Below are 26,741 nucleotides of genomic sequence, written 5' to 3'. Positions count from 1 at the left end.
GACAAAATATGTGAAGGACTTATCAGTCTGTACCATATTACTGCTGAACGTCTTTTTTTAAACAGATGAAGTGATGTATGTGAACTACAAAGTAAATTTTTTTTTGAATTCTCTCTGTCTCTCTCACTCATTTTCTACCGCTTATCCGAACTACCTCGGGTCACGGGGAGCCTGTGCCTATCTCAGGCGTCATCGGGCATCAAAGCAGGTTGTGGAGTGCCAACCCATCGCAGGGCACACACACACACACACTCATTCACTCACACACTATGGACAACTTTCCGGAGATGCCAATCAACCTACCATGCATGTCTTTGGACCGGGGGAGTAAACCGGAGTACCCGTAGGAAACCCCCGAGGCACGGGGAGAACATGCAAACTCCACACACACAAGGTGGAGGCGGGAATCGAACCCCCAACCCTGGAGGTGTGAGGTGAACCTGCTAACCACTAAGCCACCGTGCCCCTTTTTGAATTCTTTATTTATTAAAAAGAATTAGTGATTAAAAAAATATAATGTAGTAATAATAATAATAATAATAATAATAATAATAATAATAATAATAATGAGTATTAAAGTCTTTATACAGTGTATGAATATAAAATCATACTAATATCCATCATATCTACTGGACATCTACCTCTTACCTGAAATAATTGGAAAAATCTAAATATTAAACATACCAGAACGTGACAACCTTTCCCACTTCCGCCAACCGTCTTTGCACCCCAACACCCACTGTTTTAAATTTCACACTTCTTATTATTCACACATACAGTTACTTCATCATTTACAAACCCTACAAGTTTGGTAATCCATCATAAAGAGTTCATTCATACACCATTACAATCGCTTCACACCCACTCAAGTCTAGGTAAAAATACCTGGTGATCAGGTCCTTTGAGTATTGTCCTGTAAACTACCCCACTGTATAATTTAACCTTTTGTACTGGAGGTGTTAATAAAGTTCTACTCACCGCGAGTTCTTATTGTTCAGGCTCAGGGCGATTTCATTAACTGCATGCGCGTGGGACATGACCATGTTAAAACCGTACTAAGAACAGAAAAGAGAACATTACATATACAATTGATTGAAAATAGACTAGATTTAAGCTTATAATGCAGAACAATAAGATAAATAACAAATATTATGAGGATTTGTCCATTTTAATCAACTAACTTCCATGCATGTTTTGTACTGCTTATACTATAAAGTCACATGAAGCCTGGAGCCAATCAGAGGAGACTTGGGGCATAAGGATTGGGTGCCATCCTATCACAGGGCACAAACACAGAGACACATACAGAAAGACAAATACAGACAGACACACACACACACAGAAACATACAGACACACACAGACAGACAGACATACAGGCAGACAGACAGGCGTACATACAAACAGACAGACAGACAGGTGTACACACATACAGACACACACAGGCGTACACACAGACAGACACACACAGACAGACACACACAGAAGGATACAGACACACACAGACAGACAGACAGACACACAAGCGTACACACAGACAGACACACACAGAAACATACAGACACACAGTCACACACAGACAGACAGACAGACAGACAGACAGACAGACACACAGACAGACAGACACACAGACACACACATACACACACACACGCGTACACACACAGGTACACACACATGTACACGCGCATGCTCAAGCGGTTAAGACTCAGGGTTGTTGATCGGAGGATCAGCCTCTTCTCCTGACCTGAACCTCATCTCCTGATCCGTGAGTGTATTTATTATCTGATGCTCTTTTTAAGGTTTCGTCAGTCATTTTGGTAAAACCATAACACCCTAATTCACACACTCACTTATATGTTTCTTTGAAAGCAATTATCCCAATACAAATCCATACATTCGATGTGGGCTTAAAAACATAAATGTCAGAGGAACGATGGAAGCTTCTCGAACTGACAGGCAACATGATAGAATTTGCACACCATTTTCTGTGATCTCAGGGCTTCACACAGACCAGGTTTTTCTCTTAGCAGATATTTTATGGGCAGGAACCAGAGTCGCTGATTGCCCCTTTAACTGCCACTTTATTTATAATCCTCTATTTATAAACAGCAGTGTTTAAACCACTAGAGGGAGATACAGAGTGTCATCTGATTTCTGTATCAAGCGCTCGCTGTGCAAAGTACCTGATAGTTCATGATTGCTCTGAGACACATGATGCACACGTGCACGTCATCCTTCTGACTCACAATCCTGGAGTTTTTGATAGTTTTGCTGTTCGCTGTCGAACCATGCCTGCAATAAACAACGATATAATCAGGGCTGTACAAGCAAATTTTAACATGACCCTCACATGATTATTTATCCGCAATAACGCCAGACATATGCTACATTAAAAACAGATGCATGAGTTCATTGTTTAATATGCGTGCTGCTCGCCGGATGTGCAGCTTCAGCAATGTGGGTCGCGTATCGGAAATCACGCCAGAGCACCAGCACACTCTCTTATTCAATACACACATGCGCAGTAACATGGTGCTGTGGTTTCTGGTACGTGCTTCTTGTCTGAATAGGTATCTAAATGTAGAGGGAGCTTAGCATGTGTTTCCTGTATACTAGACACAGGACATCACTTTTGACAGAAACAAAAATAAGAGATATGTAAATATACCAGATCCCTTCATTGAAATATTGACGAGCTTTTACTGAATAAATCTTTGCAGTGGTCTTTTATCATAAACGTTTATCTGCCTTTAGTGTGTGTGAGATTTTCAGCACTGTTAAATGGACATTAAATGGATAAATATGATGTCATTCTTTAACATTTTTTCCAGATCGCTGTAGTATAATGGAAATTAAAAAATAAAATAAAAACTTCCAGGATGTGATGTTACTGAAAAATAATCAAATTCTGTTGGTAAAGGCTTTGAGTTATAGTATAGGACGCTTATTTTCTTCTAACAGCATGCACCATAGGGGTCTCTCCGGCCAACCACTATATGGTACATGCTCCGTTATTACACGTTTTGATTAAAAATTAAAATCTTATCTAGTGCAAAGGTCAGTATAGAAGCATACATCTAACACACAGAGTTCTCACAGAGCATCGCTGTCTTTATCAGGCTTTATCAGGTGAGACACACAAGCAGATAGACGTAAGGCAAGCAATAAGACGACAAGGATGAGCAGGGCAGCAGGGTCACATCTTCCTTACGTACCGAGGGACCGAGTGGCGCACCGAGCGCACCAGTGTACTGAAACCATTCTGGTGCAGATCCTCAATGGACCTGCTCCAGGACTTGGCTTTGTCCAGTGAGCAGTCCTCGCCATTCTCCAGTCCATCAAAATCCAACCTGAACCATAAACACACATATACACACACATAGCAGCACAATCACACGCACAGAAGCACAAAAACAGGGAGCATGGGGATAAGGTTGAGGAGCAGTAGTTACAGAGCTCAGTAAGTTTTGAAGAAGTGTTATTTTGCACAGCAGCTAAAAGGTAGTTTGAGTATTTTATAGCTCAGCAGGGCTCAGCAAAGCCTCGCACATTACTGCAACAAGGTCTTATCAGCAAAACCATGTCTCACCCTCATAAGCACATACATAACAGGAGTGGGAATAACCTGATATTACCAATCCCACTCAGGAGAAAATCTGGAATGTGGACAAATTCTGGACATGCCATGTTCAGAATTCATTGTAATGAACTTTGTGTGTGTGTGTGTGTGTGTGTGTGTGTGTATACTCTGACACTATATGTGTGGGCTTTGGACGTACGTGACAGCGCACTGGGCAAAGGAGAGGTATTCCACCAGAATGTCCAGTCCTCTGTTCTCATCATTCAGGAACTCACGCACCCACCTGTCAACACACACACACACATACACACACGCACACGGTCAGCATGGCACACTAGAAGACCTCATATTCATTTATATTTCATGAACTTTATATAAATATATATATATAAAGGCCATCTTGAGATTTGTAGTGGGGGGTGGGAGGTTTTGGGGGAGGGGAACTCAAGCAACACTGAAGGAATTCCCACCGCACTCAGCTAAGGAATGTGGAAGGCATATGGCTGTGAGAGAGCAGCGAGGTGAGGAGGCTGATCCTTTGACATCGGATCAATATAGTCTACCTCCCCGATGCTAAAACGCATCCAGAGTCACATTGAAACGATTATGAGAGGTACGGAGAAGATCTATGAATGCTGGACTTGCCTTTAGTGAGTGCGAGAGAAAGAGAACACAGATGAGAGTAATCCCGACAGACAGACAGACAGAGACAGAGAAACTGGGGCCAGGAGTATAGTGCAGACTTTGTGTGCTGAAAAGTTAGTGAGCTGAGTTGATCAGTTTCCTGTCTGCCACCCCCTGTCTCTCCCCCACCGCTCTTTCCTGCCAGATGCTATTTTAGATTGGTTTAGTGAGGCGAGGAACAACACGTCAGAAAGGGGCCTGATTTCAAGCCTGTGCAATAACCTCTGCTCCGTTTTTACGTCGCCACAAGAAAAGTCTGAAAATAGCCTGGATGCTGTTTCCTCCAGCTCAATGGGAAATGCATTAAAACTCACTTTTACTGATGAGGAAAAAGAGCATGCAAATGATTAACGGCCCTCTCTGAACACAATGGAGGTACTCACTTCTCGGATTTTTAAATCCTTTTGAAGAAAATTCAAATGCAATGTGGTTTGGAGCTTTCTGCACTTGGAGTGACTCACTTTCTGCTGGCTTGGATAGTCCCACATGGATACCCTAATTATCTGTAATTCCCAAAAAGATTTTTAAAAAAGAGTCTCAGGCAATCATCTCACCTGGAAGATTTTATACCTAAGATTTGCATCTTAAATCATTTCCTGTTCTCATCCCAGGACACTTCTGAACATCTTTTCAACACTCACTTGCAGCGTTAGACAAATAAAACTATAATGAACAGAAAATTAGCCGTGCTGTTAATGTCTGTGCTTTTTATGAGCTAAACATAGAGTAGCATTTTTGTCTAACTGTAATAAACCCAACAGTTAGTCTAGCTCCAAGTACAAGTATGTCAGCACTTTTTAGTTTTACAAGTTCACTGTGCGTATGAATGAAATCGCTTTTGCATCGAGTTTCATTGTGTTTCACTGTGTGTGGCACTCTTTTGTCTTTATGTGAGGAGTGTGAGTCATGAGAGTTTACACGCATGTGTGTGTTTTTTGTCTTTTCACACACTCCATTGTTGGATGCTCGGGCTTCCTGACTTTCCAACGTACACAACTGTGTTTCCTGCTGGTGAAAATGGATGGAGGGTGGGTACAATGAAAACCATCTGTGCACTCGCGCACACGCACTCACACACATGCACTCGTGCGCACACACGCACGGCATTGGTAAGGGACTGGCAGGACCAAAAGCAAAGCAAATTCAAAGGATTCAAATGTATTCAAAAGAAATACACACACACACACACACACACACACAAGCACAAACATTGTTAAAAAGTGTAAAAGTTCATCAGTAGAGACCATTGTATAGCCGGGAGATACAGCACTCAAGAAAAAGACAGAGAGAGAGAGAGAGAGAGAGAGAGAGAGAGAGACAGAGAGAGACAGAGAGAGAAAGAGAGAGGGTGAGAGAGAGAGAGAGAGAGAGAGAGAGAGAGAGAGAGAGAGAGAGATAAAGAGAGAGAGAGAGAGAGAGATTTGAAGGGGAGGGATAGCACATGAGGAGAGCAGAGAATGAGAAGTCACCCGATGTGATTGGTCCTCAGCGATATCTCCAGTTCCCTCAGAACTTTGGTGGATTCCTGAACCCGCCTGCGGAATTTCTGAAGAGGGAGAAGGCGCTGATTTTTATCAGGCTTTTAGCAAAACAACAACACCACACAGCACTACATCCAGACAACATGTTAAAGAACCGATACAAGTTTATTAAAGGCATTTAAATGAGCCATGAATCGTTAAAGCAAGGGATTAAACAGAATGGTGTGCGGTGCTACGGAAAAACAATCAACAGTGCAGACTGCCATGAAGCGCAGCTGACACTCGAGGCTCCTTACATAAATGCTAAGAAACAATATCAGTGTAAAAAAAAACTATGATTATACATTTAATATAAACCAAACCTCAAAAAAATAAATAAATAATTAATCAACACCTTCTGGCCAATCAAGCGTTCGACAGCATTGTGGGAAAACAGCATTACTACAGAAGGCCTACGAACATTTATTGATTTTATTCTCATTAAAACGTCAGCATTGATATGCTATTTGGATAGCATTTTTTTATAGCTAGCTGACATAGCAATTTATAGTAAACATATTTTTAATGAGCAGCAGCCAAAAATAACTGGGCTTGTCAGAATACTACAGCAACCATGATTTTGAAAACACAAACAGCTTATTAAATAATAATTCCTGTCAGATATATTTGTTGTGTCTCTGTTTCAAATGAAATGCTAGGCACTGTGTAAACAATCCTGAGGTAATCGAACGCTGCTTTGAAGCTAGGTTAAGAGCTAAATTGCTACTGATATCAACTAATTAAAATTAGGAAACAGGAAAAGATGGTTTGTCCCACAAGATGTTGTTAAACTGTATTTTGTGTAGGTGAAAAAAGATCAGCTAATGCCCATGTTACCTTGCGTGTGACTCCTGGATCTAAAAAGCCCCTCAGTTTCTGAATGTATGTGTGTGGAGGGTTCTTCACTTGGAAGCGCTCCTAACACAGAAAACAGAGACATTTTTTTTTTAAAGAAGAAACGTTGACAAACATCTTTAGGGAGACATGTTTCACAATCCATTAACAGACATAAATACGATCCCTTATTGCCTCATTCAATAGAATGTGTTAAAGTTTCATAAGTTGCTGTGATCCAGAGCAATCCTGTGGTTTTATAACATCAAATAAAGCTTGGGAAATGTCCTAGGATAATACACACAGACCTTTACATGGATTATGGTTTTAACTTAGAAATCTTTTTACATTTAAGCAAGCACAGATCAGACCAGGTTTATAGTATTATAGCGACAAAGGTGAAAACAGATATTACACCTGATCACAGATAAGGTCCCATTTCTTCTCGTTGTCATACTGGCGGAGGAGGCGTGCTTTATCCGGAGGCAGGTTCATAGAGTTCTGAAAGACAGAAAACACAACAAGACAGCGTCAGCCCACAAGTAACTATGCAGACGACCTCACAGAAATGTCTCTGTCCTCATTGAATGCATCCTCCCTCCTCGACCTCAGGGCCTGTGACCTCAATTTCGCATCCTGTCGCATGAGCTCATCCCGGGCCTAAGGTGGCCTCGACGACGCCGATCTGCTCATCCAAAAAACAAAGCATCTCTTTGTTTATCTCAACAGAAAAAAGATCTTTCTCAAAGCGATGGTTTAATCAAGTTGTTATTGCAGATCACTGTGGAAATTACGAGTATGAGTTTATTACAGATCACTATCAGTAATGAGCAATCAGGTATCATTATGTTTCATTCTTGCTTTACATTTCACAAGTGAATAAGAAATGATATGCAGATGTGAAACTGCAGATTCTTTATATATATATATATATATATATATATATATATATATATATATATATATATATATATATATATATGTGTGTGTGTGTGTGTGTGTGTGTGTGTGTGTGTGTGTGTGTGTGTGTGTGTGTGTGTGTATATATACATATATATACACACTCAATATTGGGTTTTTTTTATTATTATTTGTACAAAGAATGACTCAAAATAAATGACTTGCCTTCTTCCATTCCTATTTTAACATTTTAATCCTTTTAGTATCCTTAAAGTAAAATAAGCAATGGAAAAATAAATAAGAAATAAACAAACAAAACAGAGAAATTGAATTGGGGAAAAGGAAAGGCGTGGGAGTGGTGGAAGGGGATGGGGTGGACTGTCTTGGTACCCAACATTTTTACTTTGTCTTTAGGACCCTGGAGTCACCATATGAAAAATATCAAGTATCTCAACAAATGTTTCCCCCAATAACTTAATAATCTGTTATAATCTTAATAACTTAATAATCTTAATAATAATCTGTTAATGCTTCTATAAATGGTTCTCTTACCAGCCTCTCTCTCTCTTGCTCTTTAATATTAAGGAAATATTCATTTACAACAAAACACACACACACCTTGTCATGCAACGAGGAAAAACAAAAGTCTGGAAAACTTACTGATGTTACAAAACACTGAAACCGGAGACTCCTTCTATAGACGTTAAATAAACATCCCCTTACAAAAAAAAGTCACCAAGATCAACGACTGTATGCTTCTCTTGTTTAAATATTTTTCAATTTGTTGATTAAGTATGTTGCTATCACTGTAACACCTCCTCCAAAGAAGTCCCTGTGATTTATATGGTGCCAATATAAATAATAATTATTACCTCCTCAATAAATAAATGATAATTAATACCTCCTGACCAATCAGATTCGAGAACAGCAAATGGTTTATACCACAACGCTGGAGTAAAGCAAATAAGCAAAATATGTTGATCCTATCTCTAGCCTTTTGGTTGTTTATGATAAAGTGCAGGTGGAGACAGGAGGAGGGGAACGAGGTTTTCAGACAGAGCGGCTCAGCGTGTAACAGATCTCTCAAGGGCCAAGGAACAAATGGTGTTTATCGTGAAAGAGCCATCGACAACCCCCGTCCATGACAGCCGTCTTGCTTCATTCCAACTCATTCACCCAAAACACACGAACCTGCTGAGACAGTGCCAAAGGCCATGACCGAGACAAGTTATCGAAAAGGGGGTCAGCTAAACAAGAGCAGCTCTCAATACACACATGCACATTGCTCTAGTGGTACAGACTCTAGGCTTGTTTTATTTTATTTTTCAAACTGTCTTTCCAAAAACTTACTTCTACAGGCTCATTTTTGGGAAATTGTGCATTCTGAATGAAGTCTGATCACCAAGCACGTAAATCTTAACCAAACTCCACCTCAAAAGGCAAGTGACGAGCGAAGACATCTTGCTCTGGCCTTTTGGTTCAGCTCGAGCTTACGTTGAGCTCTCAGACATGCCGGCTTTAACGTCTAGAGTTTCCAACGTCTGCTAAAATTCCCTCTCAGATAATCACCTGCTAGAGACGAGACCCTTCAGTTTAGAGCTTGAATTTGAGAGCACACACACTAACATTTCCTGAGAACGCTACACTTCCAAAATGTTTTTTTTTACCTAAAGAGAAAAAAGAATACCACCATAAATTCCAGATGTCTAGAATGTGTCCTGTTTATAACAAATGCAGATAAATTCACTACATACAAGTTTACTTTTAATAAACTCACTTTTAATAAAAACTGGATGGAGTTTAACTTTTTTTTCCATTTCTCTGTCATGGAAGATCTCACTTTTTGGAGGAGACATCTATGTCTATGTGTGTCTGTGTGTGTGTGCGTGTTTGTGTGTGATGTCCCTTTTACTCAGATGAAATGTCAGTAATGGCATGGGAACCTCCCACACCGTAGAGTGTCACTACAAACAGCTGCCTACTCGCTGATGAGCTCACGAATAATAAAGATGAACTGTTCCACTTGTGAATTTCTCTTTTACTGACTTTCGCAGAACATTTGGGATGTAGCTATGTTTAAACATAATGCTCTTCACACCTCAAACCTTGATTGTTGTAGTAAAATTTGTGACTTCTGTAGCTATTTTGTGGTATTGTTTCAAAGAAAAACTCAATTGTTTTTCTCAACTGGCAAAATAGCAAGCACAGGATTCTTCTTTTAAACTACTAGTAACTCTGGCACAAGCTACTTAAATCCCACAACCTGCTGCACTTATATGTGCTTATAGGCAACTTGCTAATACTTTGTTCAGGGCACAAACCTGATGAACAACTCGTTCTTTTCCTTCAATCTGTATTAATGCACTTAAATGGTGCCATTAGTTGCCTGGTGTGCTAGCTAATTAACTTCTCTGAAAAACTGAATTGTTGCACTAAGTAAAGAACAATGGGAATCCTGGAGAAAATATAGAAAAACGGCTGGAATTTAGAAGGTATTTATATACCTTACACTTGCACCGTTGACCACTCACGACCACTCAAGTGGCCATTTGTGAGCCTGAAATTGGAATGGAATTAGTGGGCTTAACAGGCCAAGCTTTTTGGTTAGCAAGGATTTGTAGATAGGAGATAAAGATCTAAGTTTATCTAATCTAAAATTATTCTCCTTGTCTTTCGGCATAGCAGTGCAGGTTGAGCAGCGAGCAGCCCCAGGGTCAAAATTCCACAATCCTCATGAAGGATTTTACACCCACTGATCAGTTAAAAAACCCAAGGTCTACAGCCATGCGCAGCAAGAAATGGAAATGTTGTGTTTTATCGGTCATGCACATACAGAGAAATTGCACGGTTCCTCTCGTAGTTTAAAGCTCTGTGGAACTTTAGAGGTCTGTGGTGTCAAATTTAAAAGGGCTCTAGCTGGCCAGACCAGACCACAAAATAAACAGCGGACTCTGAAGCAACAATGATCCAATTTCAAACCATCAGGGTGGCATGGTTTTCAAATTGGAAGAAGGTTCCTTATGTCTTAGCCTTTCTTAGGCAGAATAACCTCATTTCTTGTGAAGACAAGTAATGTCTTAAAGGCCACATGGTGACCTAATGGACCTTATACACATGGAAGGTCGTGAACAGCTGGAAAATAAATAATCTACACTAAGCTGGTTCCAGGGAAAGACAGATTTTTCAAAAATTTTATAGTTATAGTGGTGGATAATCCACTTTGAACAGGTGTTATCATTTTTTTTACACTAATGACAAAACTAGTCTGTTTGACTGGTTATGTGAATCGAATAACTTTATTCCAAACCACAAGGGTTTAAAAAGAAAGTCAACTTAAGTCGAATTACAATTTGAGTCAAAATTATTTCTGTCATTGAAACGTTCCAGAATAAATACTTCAAAGGCTTTAAGCAATAGCCAAACAACCATTGTTCACATTTCCGTTATTATTTTAAACAATATATGAAATGATGAACTTGTAGTGATTGTAGAGTTTAACAACATTGATGAGTGACCCAAAAAACTCATTTCAATTAAATCGTGTTTTACTTAAATTGAACCTCCAAATCAACTATCTAAATAAAAAAAATCCTGCTTGGCTCCACAATAGAATGACGAAAGCCACATCAGGGACAAAACTAGCTTCTGTTGTTCGATGACGACTCAGTCGATGAAAAGAGAGACTGTACTGGTTTAACAAAGCTCCATTCCCTTCTGACATTTCCATTCAAACAGAATATACTGAATAAATAATAGACTGCGTTGAACAAGGAACGAGTGCAACAGAGATACGTAAAGCTGAAAAATTGTTAGACTCAAAGATTAAGCTAAATAATAAATAATAATAAATAATTCCATTCATTATTACAATATTTAAAAAAAGACAAGGATGTTTTATATAATAATAGCTTTTGATAATGTGAATAGTTATGCTTCGTAAAATGCTTGTTAACGTTTTTCATTTCAAAACAAAAATTAGCATTAGTGTCATTTTTTCTTTTTTTTTTACACTTCAATTTTTCCTGCATTATTCAAAACTCTGACACATTTACTGGAAAAAACATCTATAATATCTAAAATACAGTTAATGTTAAATCTAAATATCAGAAACAGGGTTAAAAAAAGACAAGAATCTCTGAGGGTTAGTGTCTGGTAAATCACTATGCTGGCAAAAATTCAATGTTTGTAAAGGTGAATAATTTCTGCTCTTGCTCTTAATCGTTTAATTGTATTATGTATTCAGTTGATAATAGAAAAAAACATTGTGTAAGTTATATATTTCAGAAATATTGCCACTTATCACAACGTTCCCACACATAGGCCCAAGGATTTGATCAAGAGAAAGTGCAAAGAAAGGGAAATGAAAGAAGAAGCGTGTTCAGTTAAGCGAATGATTGACCTCAATGCACAGTGCACAAACTCACATGTATATGTTGTACCTGCACAACCATTAAGGACCAGATCCACAACACAGCTGAATTCTATTTACTCATGCCCACAAAACTACATAAAAGGCAAAATCATCCATTGAGCTGAACATGACAAAGTGACTACATAGGGTGCTAAATCTTTCAATAATCTACTTTAACCATTTAAGCAAATCGACATCCAGAAACATACACCAACAGAACAGGAAGACTTCTTTCACAAGCTGCCATTTCTTTGGCCCTGAGTGAGTGACCAGTTTTCTCACTCACTCATTCATTTTCTACCGCTTATCCGAACTACCTCGGGTCACGGGGAGCCCGTGCCTATCTCAGGCGTCATCGGGCATCAAGGCAGGATACACCCTGGACGGAGTGCCAACCCATCGCAGGGTACACACACACTCTCATTCACTCATGCAATCACACACTACGGACAATTTTCCAGAGATGCCAATCAACCTACCATGCATGTCTTTGGACCAGGGGAGGAAACCGGAGTACCCGGAGGAAACCCCCGAGGCGAATGTGCTAACCACTAAGCCACCGTGCCCCCCCAGTGACCAGTTTTATTCGTCTTATTTTATAGTCTTGTTTACGACTTTTTTCTTCAAGTCACTGACCTGAAACTACTGACCTGGTGTGTGTAATATAAATAAACAAGAAATTATTTCATCCTCAGAGTGTAAACTTAAGCTAATATTACTCTAATATTCTCCTTATACGTGCATTAATGCGTTCTAGTTAACTCTTAAGATACGCATACAAATGAGATTTTATATATACCACAGTTCTTGTGTAATAAAAAACAAATAAATGTACGAATAAATACGTTAAAAAAAATCATATGAGGCTCAGTGTCAGTCAACAGTCGTTCACTTGCGCTTGGCTGAATGTATGATTCCAAAAAAGAAATAAAAAACAAAACAAGACAAAGAAACTCTTAATTTTTGATTACTGTTAAGGAGTCATATCTAATTAATGAAGTCTACATTTACAACTTGCAATTCAGTGGGAATTCGCGATATAAAGCGGAAGATGATTTAAAACAAAACAGGAAGTTTCCCATACTTATTTTTTATTTTCCACGCTGACACTTGTGTGAATATAAATTCTCAAAACCATTGAGGAAACTCTTGGTAACTGTTGATCAGAATACTGTCATGTCATCATGCAGAAAACCACAAATTCAGTCATAATGCTGCAAAACCAGAACAGCACTTTCACATTCACATTCCTTAGACCTTATTTGGCTTTATGTTGTTGCGGAGAGGCCAGTGTGAGTTCAGGTCAGCAAGTCCTCCATGCTGCATTTAAAAACACAAACAATGCAAATAAGGTTTGTTTGTAAGGAGACCCTCTTTTTGCTGGATGGGGTGTCTGCTCCCATGATCAAGGTCCAGATATACTGGATTGGGTCACGATCCAGTAAACAGCATTCCAAAACCTCCTGCAAATCATCTTTTGATTGTTGGACTATGAGACAAAATCACTCCTTTATTTCCAAATACAGAAGCAGGAGCGATGCAGACAGCATAGCGTATAATCCAAAAGCCAAATGACTAGCAGTTATACAAGAAAATCTGATGTTCAAATGGAATAATAGTTATAAAACACTAACTGTCAAGCATCAGTGGATATAACATTAGCTACCTGTTGCATTGTTAACATTTATACTGTTTTTGCTTAAAGGTGGGGTTTCTGTTGTTTGAGAAATGCTTCAGAAAACTGCGTTGGGCCGCCAAACAAAACAAAAACAAAACTAACGTGTAGCCAATGAGCAGAAAGGGGCGTGTCTTGTCAATATGGGCAGAGAGAGTGTTCAGTGCGCATGTGTGACATTAGCAGAAAGTGGTTTTAACATTGACATGGAGGATAAAAACAAAGAAAGAAAGTGAAGAAAGGCTTAGGATAAGGCAAGAAGTAGGACCCGTGTTAATATAGGATCAGCTTTCCAGCGCTGGAGAGAACTGAACGTCTTCCGCGTGAAATGGAGATAAACCTTTCATGGTACAACACACAGTACTACAAAAACACATTTGTATTACCATAGTATTACTCATTGAGTTCATTTATTGATAAAAATATACCCTCGCGGTCAGCTGCCCCAACAGGTTCCGCCATAATTACATGTCTGGGTTATACTTGGGTTATACTTGTCTGGTGTGTGTGGGGCGGAGCTATCAAAACAGGGGTGGGACCCATTTGGGTTAGGGGCATGTTTGTTTTGGTGATTTCAAATGTCAACATTGGCTTTCAAACAGCAGAGACCCCACCTTTAAGTCCAGAATCAAGAAGTCAATAAAAGCTTTTTGACTCGAGGTGTATTTAATTAAACTTTGACATATTTGGCAAAAGGTTCTGAGTTGTTCTGCGGTTCTGAGGTTCAGCCATTGTGATGGCTTAATGACTGCATCAGAGCATTTCCAAATCAGCAGGTCTTGAGAGGTGTTCTTGTGAGGCAGTGGTTAGTACATAGCAAAAGTACTCCAAAGAAGAACAACCAGTGAACCTGTGACAAGGTCATCAGCACCCAAGGGTCATGGATTGATGTATTGAAATTCTACACTGAGTGGCTTTTCATGATATGAAATCATCTAATGAATCACACTGAACCAACACCAAATATGTTTCTGAAGCCTTTTTACACACAAATCTGACATGCATCAAAACCAGTATGAAGGAATTGGCCCTTCTGATCTAATGTAAAAATGTTTAGTAGTACACACTATGGGTCATATTTTTTTGCACTGGCTGAAAGAAATGAGGAGTAAGACAATATTTGGGCTGAGGGTGTAAACCTATTAACTAGCAAGCAGCTAAATCGAAGTACATGACGCTGAAATTCCCTTTTTTAGTTGAACTCCCGATGAAAGAATGCAGGGAAACATGTGACATGTTCAAAAACGGTTAGAAAAGGAATATTTAGCAATTTATACCTGAACATTCTGGGGAGACGTCTGAAGTAATCAACTTGCATATATTAGGTAAATAAACCCAGGGCTAGAGAAGGCACTTGATAATCATAAGGTCAAATAGTTAGCATCAAGAAGACACTGTATTAGCAGGATTGGCCTAATATTGTCACCATATGCTCATGAAGCTTCATTGCTTGGTATTCCATTTCAACATCAACTGATGAAGTTCTTTACCATAAGTAAAGAAAACTCTTAAAAATATAATCCCATAAATTCAGTCGTCACTTTTGACCTGCTTTACTTATGCACTGAAAATATCAAATTAAAACTCTTGCCGCATTAAAGACATATCTTTAGGATATTCCCAGTAAAGACAAAGTCAGTCCGAGGACACGGTTATGTCTCAAGCCCCAGACGGAGTATATTTTCTTTGTGCATTTTTTACTTTGCAGAACTTGGCCAGCGGCAGCAAGAGAACGCAAATTCTGTTGAGTGAAGCTGGCCTGTGCTACCGGTGCCAAAGAAGACTGGATAAGGCTCAACACATCCTGCTTCACCCCACATCCAAAAGAGAAAGAGTCTGTGAGCACATCTTGCCCTTTCCCAGCTTTTTAGTTCAAATACACACTGTGATCTGTGGTCAATCAAGATGTTTATCTTCTTTTATGGGCAAGGTAGTCTCAGCTTCTGTGTCTGGACCAGAGATACTTTAAGAACATAGCTGCGGCTTTAAATAGACAAAATCATAAACAATACTAGGAAGTTTAACTAATTTGGGTCTGGTTTAGGAAAAAAATAAGCAGGAGAAATCTGGGTGTTCTTCTTCTTGTGATTTAAAAGGATATTACTAAGCTCAAGGAAATCATGTTTACTCTCATACATGATTCACAAAGCCCACACGTCTTCTTATTTGCACCTGGATGTAACCAACAGTGTGTCACATGATCATACAACCACAAGACCATTGACTTTCTCATCCCTGATTTGGATGAAATGACCTTGCTTCTTTCTGATGAATGTCCTCTGAAGCTGTTTGGATGTTTGATTGACCAACAGCTGAAGAAAGCGGTCGCGCTCAAGAACTCGCTCGTTTTCAGTCCGGTCCCTTGCCATCAAACAAGTCAAATGTCGGAGTGTGTGAAAAAGTTGTACTCCTTTCACTGAGCCGATACATGATCTCCCGGGCTTTAATTGCGTAACCTGAACCAGGCAATCACAACAAAGCAGTGGCTCCACAAAAGAGTCCTCCCTCAATTCTCCAGCATAGAGAAGACACAGGGAAAAGGTTCAGAGGTGTTCGAGGGCCGGACCTCCCCCCACGGCTCCTTAACTCAAGATACACAAACAATCTCCATGACAAACGATCCTGGAATGTGCTTTATTCACACACATGCACACACACATGCTAATCTATTTTAAATGAGCTTACAATCTAACTAAGTTATAGGCGATGTCTCCTAAAATACCTTAATACCTGCTGGACTAACAGGGGATCTTAAAAACTTATTCAGCTTCTCTACGTTCATTCTGATGTAACATTTTTTAGAATGAGTTTTTCGGTTCAGTTAAGAAGTGGTCATTCACCTGGGCCTGATTTCCTGTCTCTGTCTAAAACTATGCCATAGGAAGTTTCATAAATTACCTGCTGGGGATGAATTACACAAAGAAGCACCACTCCACAAACTCGAACACCAATTCAAACACAACGTTTCCTCAATCAAACCTGATCTTAAGCAGTTAATTTTTTTCCAGTGGCTAATGCAGATCAGATTGTTATGCAGACGTTTTCAATACATCTGCAAACCATCTGTAACAGGGAACGACACATATTAGAGTCATTTATGTCGTCTGGCTATTAAAATACGCAACATCGATCCTCTGTGGATTTGAGGAAGTAGAAATGTTTAGCTGTAGCAATTATATATAGCAGTCTACTAGCAGTTTACTAGCAGTTCACTAGCAATGAACATAGCTAGCAGTTTACTAGCAGTTCACTAGCAATGAACATAGCTAGCAGTTTACTAGCAGTTATATGATTCAACACACAAAAGCTCTATAATGTTAAATAAATCACTGAGAATTGACTAGTATTTTATCTACTAGATTCGCTTAATAGTAGATAAATAAATATTTGGAAAGAAAAAACTACACTAGGTCATTCCCATAATTCATTCAATTGATGTCTACAGTAGTTAACTTAGATTTTTTTTAATTGTATTGTTTTCTAATTTCTATTGATTGTTTATGTGACCAATTAAATTTTAAAGTCCGAGGCCATGGTTCTCAAACGGAAAAGGGTGGCTTGCCCCCTTCAGGTTGGTGGAAAGCTCCTGCCTCAAGTGGAGGAGTTTAAGTATCTTGGGGTCTTGTTCACGAGTGAGAGAAGGATGGAGCGGGAGATCGACAGGCGGATCGGTGTATCTTCTGCAGTGATGCTGGAGATACAGGTCTGTTGTGGTGAAGAAAGAGAATTTATTCTATTTACCAGTTGATCTATGTTCCTACCCTCACCTATGGTCATGACCGAAAGGACAAGATCCCGGATACAGGCAGCCGAAATGAGTTTCCTCCGCAGGGTGGCTGGGCGCTCCCTTAGAGATTGGTCACTCGGGAGGAGCTCAGAGTAGAGCCGCTGCTCCTCCACATCGAGAGGATTCAGCTAAGGTGGCTCGGGCATCTGTTCCGGATGCCTCCTGGATGCCTCCCTGGGGAGGTATTCCGGGCATGTCCAACTGGGAGGAGGCCCCGGGGAAGACCTAGGACACGGTGGAGGGACTATGTCTCTCGGCTGGCCTGGGAACGTCTCGGTATTCCCCCGGAAGAGCTGGAGGAAGTGTCTGGGGAGAGGGAAGTCTGGGCGTCCCTGCTTGGACTGCTGCCCCCGCGACCCGGCCCCGGATAAGCGGTAGAAAATGGATGGATGGATGGATTGTATAATTTATTTATTTCATTAAGACTTTTACGGCATGCTCGGTGGTATTACGGCTGTCATATTATTCTATATCTTATTATATATTCGCAGTTTAAAAACTGCATTCTCGGTTCAATATTCACCTCTGCTTTTTCTCCCAGTCCACTACCTGCTTATCAGACTGACACAGCTACTCCAAAGTATAGAAATACTGTAGACAGTACTACTCTTACAGCGTTTACATGCCATGAAAAGAGAAATGTGCTCGTGGTACTTTTTTACAAAACTAAGACACACAGGTAAAGTGTTCTTAATACCAACGTAAGTGCATGTTCCAGAAAAAGATCATTTAAATCATGAATTAAAGCTATTTATTTATATCTATATAATAAAACATGCTTCAAATGTAAATGAAAAAAAAAATAAAGAATACATTCATATTTGTCCAAAAGTCAAAATTTCCAAAGTCACATGTTTAGCAGGAAGTTGCATCATACAAATTTCCTGTAGAGAATAAAGATGTTGCTTTTTAAATTATATTTTAATATTAACTCTCTTCAGGACATATTCATAAATCTCAGAAAACTACTTTTTTATTTTGTTTATTCTTGGGTAAATTTCTACTTAATAAGCCTGTTACTTATTTAAGGCTCGTTGTAAAAATAAGAAATTGTTGCCTGCGAGATATTAAGACATTCTTACGGTTAACAATTCTTAAAGTTTTATTTTAAACAAAGCCATCCAAGTGAAATTAGGAGCTCAATCCTAGACTAAACCCAGGCATAGTTTTGGAAGCCGGTTCAAATGTGCGTCTGAAATCCGTCCTTCGCACAAATCCCCCCGAACTCACAAGTGGGAAAACTGTTAATATGCAAACAGACTCTTAAATCCCTGTGAAACACTAGACTGTTAACATTTACACAGTGTTCAGCTGTGGTGTGTGTGTGTGTCCTCCAGGCTAGTGCAGCCCTTTATAATTTATCCTTTACACAAGCATCAAGTAGCCATCAAACGAGCCTTGAGGTCCTCCAGGAGAAAAACTCCGGCTCCGGAGGACACACGGAAAAGAAGCACCAGAGACTCTTGACACAGTATGATTTTTCTCACAGGTCTCTGTTAATTCCCAGTCCTCATCATATTCACTGTTTCTACCTGAAGCCTTAAAGATCAAATCCATTTTTTTGTAGACTCCAAAACACCAAATGAGATCCATCATCCCCATTGTGTTAGCATGTATCCCTGGGTGCCTATCGAGCCAGTTACTATGACTGTTATTTTCTTGTCTACTCAAGAGCAAATACATGGCAATTAGAGCGCACGTTTTCCAAACAGAAGGAACTTGTTTACAGTCCACTCCATGGCACAGGGCAAAGTCAACCTCCACCACTTTGTCATTGAGGCAAGGCCAGTTTGAAGGCCGTTATCATTAGTACCGAGGTCGCTTTGAAGAAGCCGTCCCAAAGCAGTGGGATCTCAGGCGTGTCAGCTTCTCAAGGTCACATCAGGGGTACCAGATGTGAGAGCATTAAATCTATCAGGCCCTAAAATAGTGACATCGCAGCTTCCCTTTCACCTGGCAATTTGTGTAGCCTGCAAGCCGTAAATTACTTTAATGGTCCAGAACAGTTACTTCCAAAAGCTTAGAGCTTATTTGGGTCCATTTTTTTAAGAAAGCATAGTATCAAAGCTATAAAATTAGACTAGAAAGGTTGAATAAAAGTGTACAATACAATTCCATCCATCCACTGGGGCTTGAACCCTGATACTCTGATAAACAACCCCAGATCCTTAACCGCTGGAGCCACCACTGCCCCTGGGTCACACAGAGCCTGGAGCTTATCCCAGGGGACACGCTGGAAAGGGTGCACAATCACACACACACTATAGACAATTTAGAGATGCCAATGAGACATACAAAGCATGTCTCTGGACTGGAGGAGGAACCTTGAAGGAAAACATGTAATCTACGTGCAGACACACAAGACAGGTGGGAATCAAACTCCAACCCTGTAGGTGCGAGGCAAACGTTCCAACCACTAAGCCCTGCTAAAAACCTACTTTGATCTATAAAAGAAAGGTCAAACTTGAGTCTCTCTAACTTCCATCTCATTAGTATACACACACACAAACCCACACACACACACACACACACAAATGTCTGCAATATGGGAATCCTCTAACACGTCAGTATCAGTATCAGAAATATTCTAGTATGAAGCTAATGAAGCTAAGACATATTGGGTACCTGAAACAGACAGAGTTTAAAATTGTGCTTATTTTGGGATGTCTGATACGTGACAGAACCACACACGTCTTAGGAAAGCAAAATACCTCAAATCAAACGTAAACAGAGTGTTACTACAATGATGAATCAGGCACTGTTCTAGACACTGAGGATGTCCTGTTTGTTTCTTCGGGCAGGTTTACAGGAGACAAGCAGGCAGAAAGTCTTCGACAGATACACACAAAGCATGCCAGGAATGTACGTACCACAAGACCATCCGGTCTATCGAAAATGAACACACACACACACACACACACACACACGTTAAAGCACAAATACAATGGCTATGGCAAACAGGCATATTTTTCTATTTATTCAAATCCACCCAGTCTTAGTTTAACATTATGATCAGAGAACTGCGTCTCCTGGTACTAGCATCTCGTGCTTCTTTTTTGTGTGTATGACTGCTACAGGAAGCCCACAGTGTCTGTGGAAAGCAACACGTCAGTCTCTGACAGGATGAGCATGCTTTCAGCGAGAGGACGATGACGGCAGCGAACACCGAGTAGCAAAGAGAAGAAAGAACGAAGCAGACGTTCTGTATTACATAATCACTGTATTGCACAGAAGCGAGGAAAACTTAAATCATCGTGACAAGTAGATCACTCATGGCATGTCCAGCGAGAGCCGTTTTCTTGGGGTGTGTGTAAATCAGCGTGCGCTTATCTGCCGGGCCATTAAGAGCTTGCAGCCGGTCCTGTGAGCGAGTGCAGCACAAAGGACTCGGAGAGGATGAGGCCCAGGTTTTAAAACAACACTCTGACAGAGCTGCTATTGTGCTGAGGAGGAAAGCTGTGCACTGAGTAGACTGAACACAGCTGCACTGGCATACACACACACACACACACACACACACACACAAAACCATTCCTTCTTTTATGCTCCACTTCTCCTGAAGCAATCCAATAACCATATTATTAGCAATCAGTCAGCTTGTTGAGTTTTTGCTCAAACCTATTGAGAGTCCATTTTATTAGGAACAGTTCACAGCAGCGTAGCACATTAAACCCCTGTCTAGCCTCAGATTCCTGCTGGTGTAGCCTATCTACCTCAAGGATTGACTTCTTGTGTGTTCTGAGATCCTTTTCTGCTCAACACAGTTGTAAGGAGTGATTATCTGATTACCGCAGCCTCTTTTAGAAACACATTTCCACTGTAGAATGATTTTTTTTTTCTGACCATAAAATCTTCAAATCGAGATCACAGTCACAAAGATCATACTTTCTCTCAATTCTGACGTCTGCTGTGAACGTTAACTAGAGCTCATGGCTCATATATCTGCATGTTTTCATATATCGTGCTTGTCTAAGAGTTCAAAACAAATATCCCCGGTATGAAAATCTTGAGCTACTTTTTTGTCCAACCCTGTTCAATAACAACAGACACACTAACGCAAAGAATTACAAAGAATCTGAGAAGGTCTTGAATGTGGGAAGTTAACGAATAAACACAGCAGATACAAATCTGACAAAAATGTATTACTCATTCAAATGTTTTTTTTTATTATTATTATTATAAATGCTACCCTATGACTATGATACCTGATTCTCCATTTTTCAGAACCCAAAATAAATCTCAAACCCAGAATATGGGTCATGTTGTGTTTAAGATCGTCAAAATGTGTAGTATTGATATTGTGAAACAACGTAGAATTTTAACTCCTAACAGTAAAGACTAGCTGAGACTAGAAAAAAAGACCTCGCTGAAACACTAAGCTTTACTCATGCAGTTAAACCCAGGCAGTACCTTAACACCTGAGCTTAGCATGGCGCCATGCTCAAAGACCTTCCACAATCAAACATAAACAGCGTGTGTGTGTGTGTGTGTGTGTGTGTGTATGTGTGAAATAAGAGGATGCTGGTTAACTGGTATTATTGAGCAGACACACATGTTGACTCCTACAGCACTGTTTTCTGGCATAACAAACTAATAAAGAACGATCATTCCCCACCTACTACTTGTAGAAGTGTACACACACAAAGACACACCCAACCACGCTGACTAGGCAGATCTGTCCCTAACATGCTATAAACAGAGCTTCGGGCCTAACGGCATTGGTTCCAGCTGAGTGGCATCTATGTAACCGTGTGAGGTTAGCGGTGTCTTCAGGGGTCAAGGGGACAAGCGAAAAAGGCTGGAGGTTGTGACTCTGTCGGCTTGACCTGGGGCATATGCATTCCAGAGTGATTTACACACACACACACACACACACACACACACACACACACACACAAACACAATTGCTCTAAAACTCTAATATAATTACACCTGTTCCTAATAAAGTGTCAAACAAAGAGAAAGTCAAAACAAATTTAGAACACTGACATCATTCGGTATCTTCACTCAGTCGTGACCTGACTATGAAGTCCTGCCACGGATCGTTGAATAATTTGCAAATAAAAGCTGCAGAAATAAGAAAAGTGAAAGCTTTAAAATTGTAAAGTCCATGGTCTAAGGATAAGAGCCAAAAGGGGCGGAGTTTCCCCAAAACGATTAAAAAATAGGATTGATTAATGCTAGACTCACATAGATCTTATATCCAAATATAATAGACAGATTTTATCATTGCATGGAAAGTCCTCAAACAGCCTCAATCTTAATATGATTCTAAACCTGTAGTAACATCAGATGTTTGCAGCCACGAGCTCTTTATTTACAATGTCCACGGATAAACATGACAAAGGTTAACGAACTCTTCCTTTCGATCTTTCTCTTCCTTCCACCTCCGGAGTAAACAGCAAATCCAAATTTAGAATACTTATAAAGCTATCACGTTAATAAAACATAATCAGATCAATGCAAAAACAAAAAGAAAAAGCTAAAAATAAAGTGTGTGATGTGTGTATTGGTAAAGTCATTAAGGCATGGTGCTGTGGCAGGCTGCCAGTTCAGAAAGACTGGAAAACTTTTCCCTCTCTAAAGTTCTCTGGTGAGAGCAGACCACAGGAATCTGCAAGCGGGGGCACTTTGAAAGAGGATATTACGTGTGCACACACACACACACACACACACACATACACATACACACATACACCATCTCTGCAAAACTGTACCACTGCCTCCAGCTTCGTTTTCATATGGAGAAGTTTAGCTGAAAACACTAGTCCCCCACTCCAGCTTCAGACGCATGCAAGCCAGAGGGAGTAATAAGTTCCAGTCCATACTGTATCGCTTATGAGTATGTTATTCCAACCTTCCGCAGACTAGAGGACTATTTGGAACAGAGCTTTGTTTGGTTCATGGAAAAATGGCAGGAAAATGGATAGAAGCAACGCATCGACCAAACGCAGTGGTGTCCACACACTACCTTAATACGCTTTACCTCTGCATGCTTTAGATTCAGGAGCAACAACAAAACCGCCTTTGTGGAAGGTAGCACCCCGAGATTCCCCCATCCACCACCACCACCACCACTAGCACCACCATCATGGAATAAGTAATAAGTGAGGAAAGCCTAATAGATCATGTTACACTGCTAATAGAATAGTGGCTGCATACTGTAGAGGAAATGTTCCTGTACATCAGCTCTGCCTCACATTCCTTCTGATTTGGAAATGATTACGTTCAGACGCTGGAAACTTCTGGAGCAAATAGCAGACAACTGTGAAATTCGTAAAGGGGTTTTACCGTTTAATGGAATCGTCAGGAATTCTGGTTCAGAATCGGGAGTCAGTTGAACCTTGAAATGGTTCTATAAGATGAAGAATCCACATTTGTCACATATACATTACAACACAGTGCAATTCTTTCGTTACACATCCCAGATTTGGAGTCAGCAATGATACAGCACCCCTGGAGCAGGGAGGGTTAAGGGCCTTGTTCAGGGGCCCAACAGTAGCAATTTGTCTGTACTGGAGCTAAAACCCCGATCTTCTGATCAACAACCCAGAGCCTTAACCACTTGAACCACTGCCCAAAGGTGACCCCTAAAGCAGACATAAGCCACGCCCCCAAAACATCATAAGTACTTTTTAGTAGAGATGTCTGCTTGTCCTGATAATTCATATTGGGTGATACGTTTTACTGTCTGGGGAAAAAACGCAGATGTAGTAGTGACTCAATTCTAGAAAACAAGCCAAAGTGATCAAGTTTTTCTGCCTATCCATCCATCCATCCATCCATCCATCTATCCATCCATCAATCCAATGAAAAAAGTCACCAAAACAACGCCACGGCCGTCTGCATACAGGGAGTACAAATGGCCACCGTCGAGGTAGGAGGGATGAAATCCTCTGTTTCTCCTGTCAATCACAGTCACACCAGCCAACCATGAGCTAATGTATAAGGAAGAGGGCAGACAACCCTTTGCTTTGTTTCTCTACCCGGTAGCTGCTGCATGACAAAGGAGAGCTGGCTGCTGTGTAGGAATCGGCAGGAACAAATTAGAGAAAGGAAAATCTGAGAAAAGGAAAAACGCACATTTTTTTAACCCTGTCTAAGTTTGTAATACAGTCTGGTTTAAGATGTCTAAAAGATTGTTTTCCTTACACGGTGAATAATCGAGCTGCCGAACAGCTATGTGACAGAAAATAAAACCCTTTTCACCTTTTGTTCTTCTTTTTCACTGTTAGGGGAAAAACTTGTGACAGGATACATGCAAAAAAGGAAACATTCACGTCAAGGAAGTGTGTAGGTTCCAGGACTATAATTAGTATTAAAGTGCCCAGTTTTGACTGTGTGATGGTTTTTCCCAGGCTGTCATGTACATTACAAAAAGCTTTAATCATGAGGCAGACTGTAGATATAACGGATCATACAGAAGACACGGTTTCTTACATAAAAACGTCTAATAACAGAACATTCAGACTCGAAACAATCCACATTAATCCTCCAGAACCTGTACACTGAATGCACAGCTGAATTGTGGGAGCACTGCAATGTAATTTCCTCCCACAAGACAGAAAGAGAGCGAACAAAACACATTGAGCTGAGAAACAATCAGGCAGGAGAAATGGTGCAGAAAGCACATGTGCAGTGTTACACTGAACCTGGGAGCTTTATATGAGAAGTGCATGAAGGAGTCTGATAAAACCCAGCAGCCTAAACCCCAGCCCACACACACTCTCTCTCACACACACACACACACACACACATACCCACAAACACACACACGCACATGTGCATAAAACACACACATATATACACATATGTGCGTAAAACACACACATACATATACATATGTGCTTTAAACACAAACTTACACACGCATGTGCATAAAACACACACACGCATATGCACACACACACACACACATGCATGTGCATAAAAATCACACACATATGTCCACAAAACACACATATATATACAAAACACAAGAACACACACATGTATGTGCACAAATCACACACCTCAACACACACATACACACACATATGTACTTAAAACACACACATACATATACATATGTGCTTTAAACACAAACTTACACACGCATGTGCATAAAACACCCACACGCATATGCACAACACACACACACACACATGCATGTGCATAAAACTCACACACACACATGTGCACAAAACACACACACGTATGTCCACAAAACACACATATATATACAAAACACAAGTACACACACATGTACTGTATGTGCACAAATCTCACATCTCAACACACACACATGTATTTAAAACACACACATACATATACATATGTGCTTTAAACACAAACTTACACACGCATGTGCATAAAACACACACACGCATATGCACAACACACACACACACATGCATGTGCATAAAACTCACACACGTATGGTCACAAAATATACATATATATACAAAACACAAGCACACACACATGTATGTGCACAAATACATGTGCACCCCACCACACACAGACACAAACACCCCACCACACACACAGACACACACACAGACACAGAGAGACACAGCTAGCTTCCTGTTAAGCTCATTAGTTCATGGTATTACCACACTGAGTGGCCATGACATCATAACAGACTGCTGTTTGCTGTCTGAGAGACGACAGACAGTATCCCCCAAACGCACACACACAAATCTTTATGGGCAACATGAAGACACTTGGACATCATTTCCTGGCAGGCTGCCACTGCTTATAATAACAACGATTACTTAACCCAACGATTCCCCCCAAGTTAAAACTTATTTTTAAACTCTTTACTCATCTCATTATTCATGATTACATTTACAATATTTGTCTCATGTAGATTTTAAAGTAAAATCATAAAAAAAATTGATACATGAAAGAAAATCTCCATTCTCCAAGGCGTTATCTTAAACCACTAAAACTCTGTGTAATGTTTTCTCAACAGAGAGAAAACCATCTCACACTGAAAGCCAACAGAATCCTGACTCATTTCATATCAGACTTGTTGGCCATAAAATAATTCATTCATTATAGGGTAAAAAGGGTGGAAACTGACAGTACTAACAAAAAAAAAGTCAGAGTGTGTGTTGGCGACAGGGACACACCAAAAACACACAATGAACTGTAATCAGGGCCGAGGCGCGGATCCTTCCTCTCCTAAGCACTTTTTGATGTCTTTCTGTGCCCCAACGTGACCCATCATGAATTGTTTCCTGTGAATTTTAAGCTCCAGACGTCATCATCAGAAGAACTCTAGAGCCAATCGAGTAACAAACACACAACACACAACACACAACACCACCGTGAACGAAACGAGGACGATCTGCTGCTGAGGAA

At 40.2% G+C, this 26,741-nt stretch overlaps 1 protein-coding gene across 2 annotated transcripts in view; it reads right to left on the bottom strand.

Moving 5' to 3' along the window:
* The window catches only part of fmnl3 (formin-like 3), a 51,634-nt gene that overhangs the window by 20,979 nt on the left and 3,914 nt on the right, over window positions 1–26,741 (bottom strand). For both annotated transcript variants that reach the window (XM_060895110.1, XM_060895111.1), the window contains exons 2-8: window positions 7,038–7,121; window positions 6,624–6,704; window positions 5,736–5,812; window positions 3,782–3,865; window positions 3,218–3,352; window positions 2,186–2,294; window positions 979–1,055 (exon numbers count right to left, since the gene is read on the bottom strand). In XM_060895110.1, coding sequence (XP_060751093.1) covers window positions 979–1,055; window positions 2,186–2,294; window positions 3,218–3,352; window positions 3,782–3,865; window positions 5,736–5,812; window positions 6,624–6,704; window positions 7,038–7,121 — 647 coding nt within the window. The remainder of the gene's footprint in view (window positions 1–978; window positions 1,056–2,185; window positions 2,295–3,217; window positions 3,353–3,781; window positions 3,866–5,735; window positions 5,813–6,623; window positions 6,705–7,037; window positions 7,122–26,741) is intronic.

Source organism: Tachysurus vachellii, chromosome 19 (genome assembly GCF_030014155.1).
Source record: "Tachysurus vachellii isolate PV-2020 chromosome 19, HZAU_Pvac_v1, whole genome shotgun sequence".
NCBI classification, from domain to species: Eukaryota; Metazoa; Chordata; class Actinopteri; order Siluriformes; family Bagridae; genus Tachysurus; species Tachysurus vachellii.
This window is presented reverse-complemented; position numbering and strand designations above follow the sequence as displayed.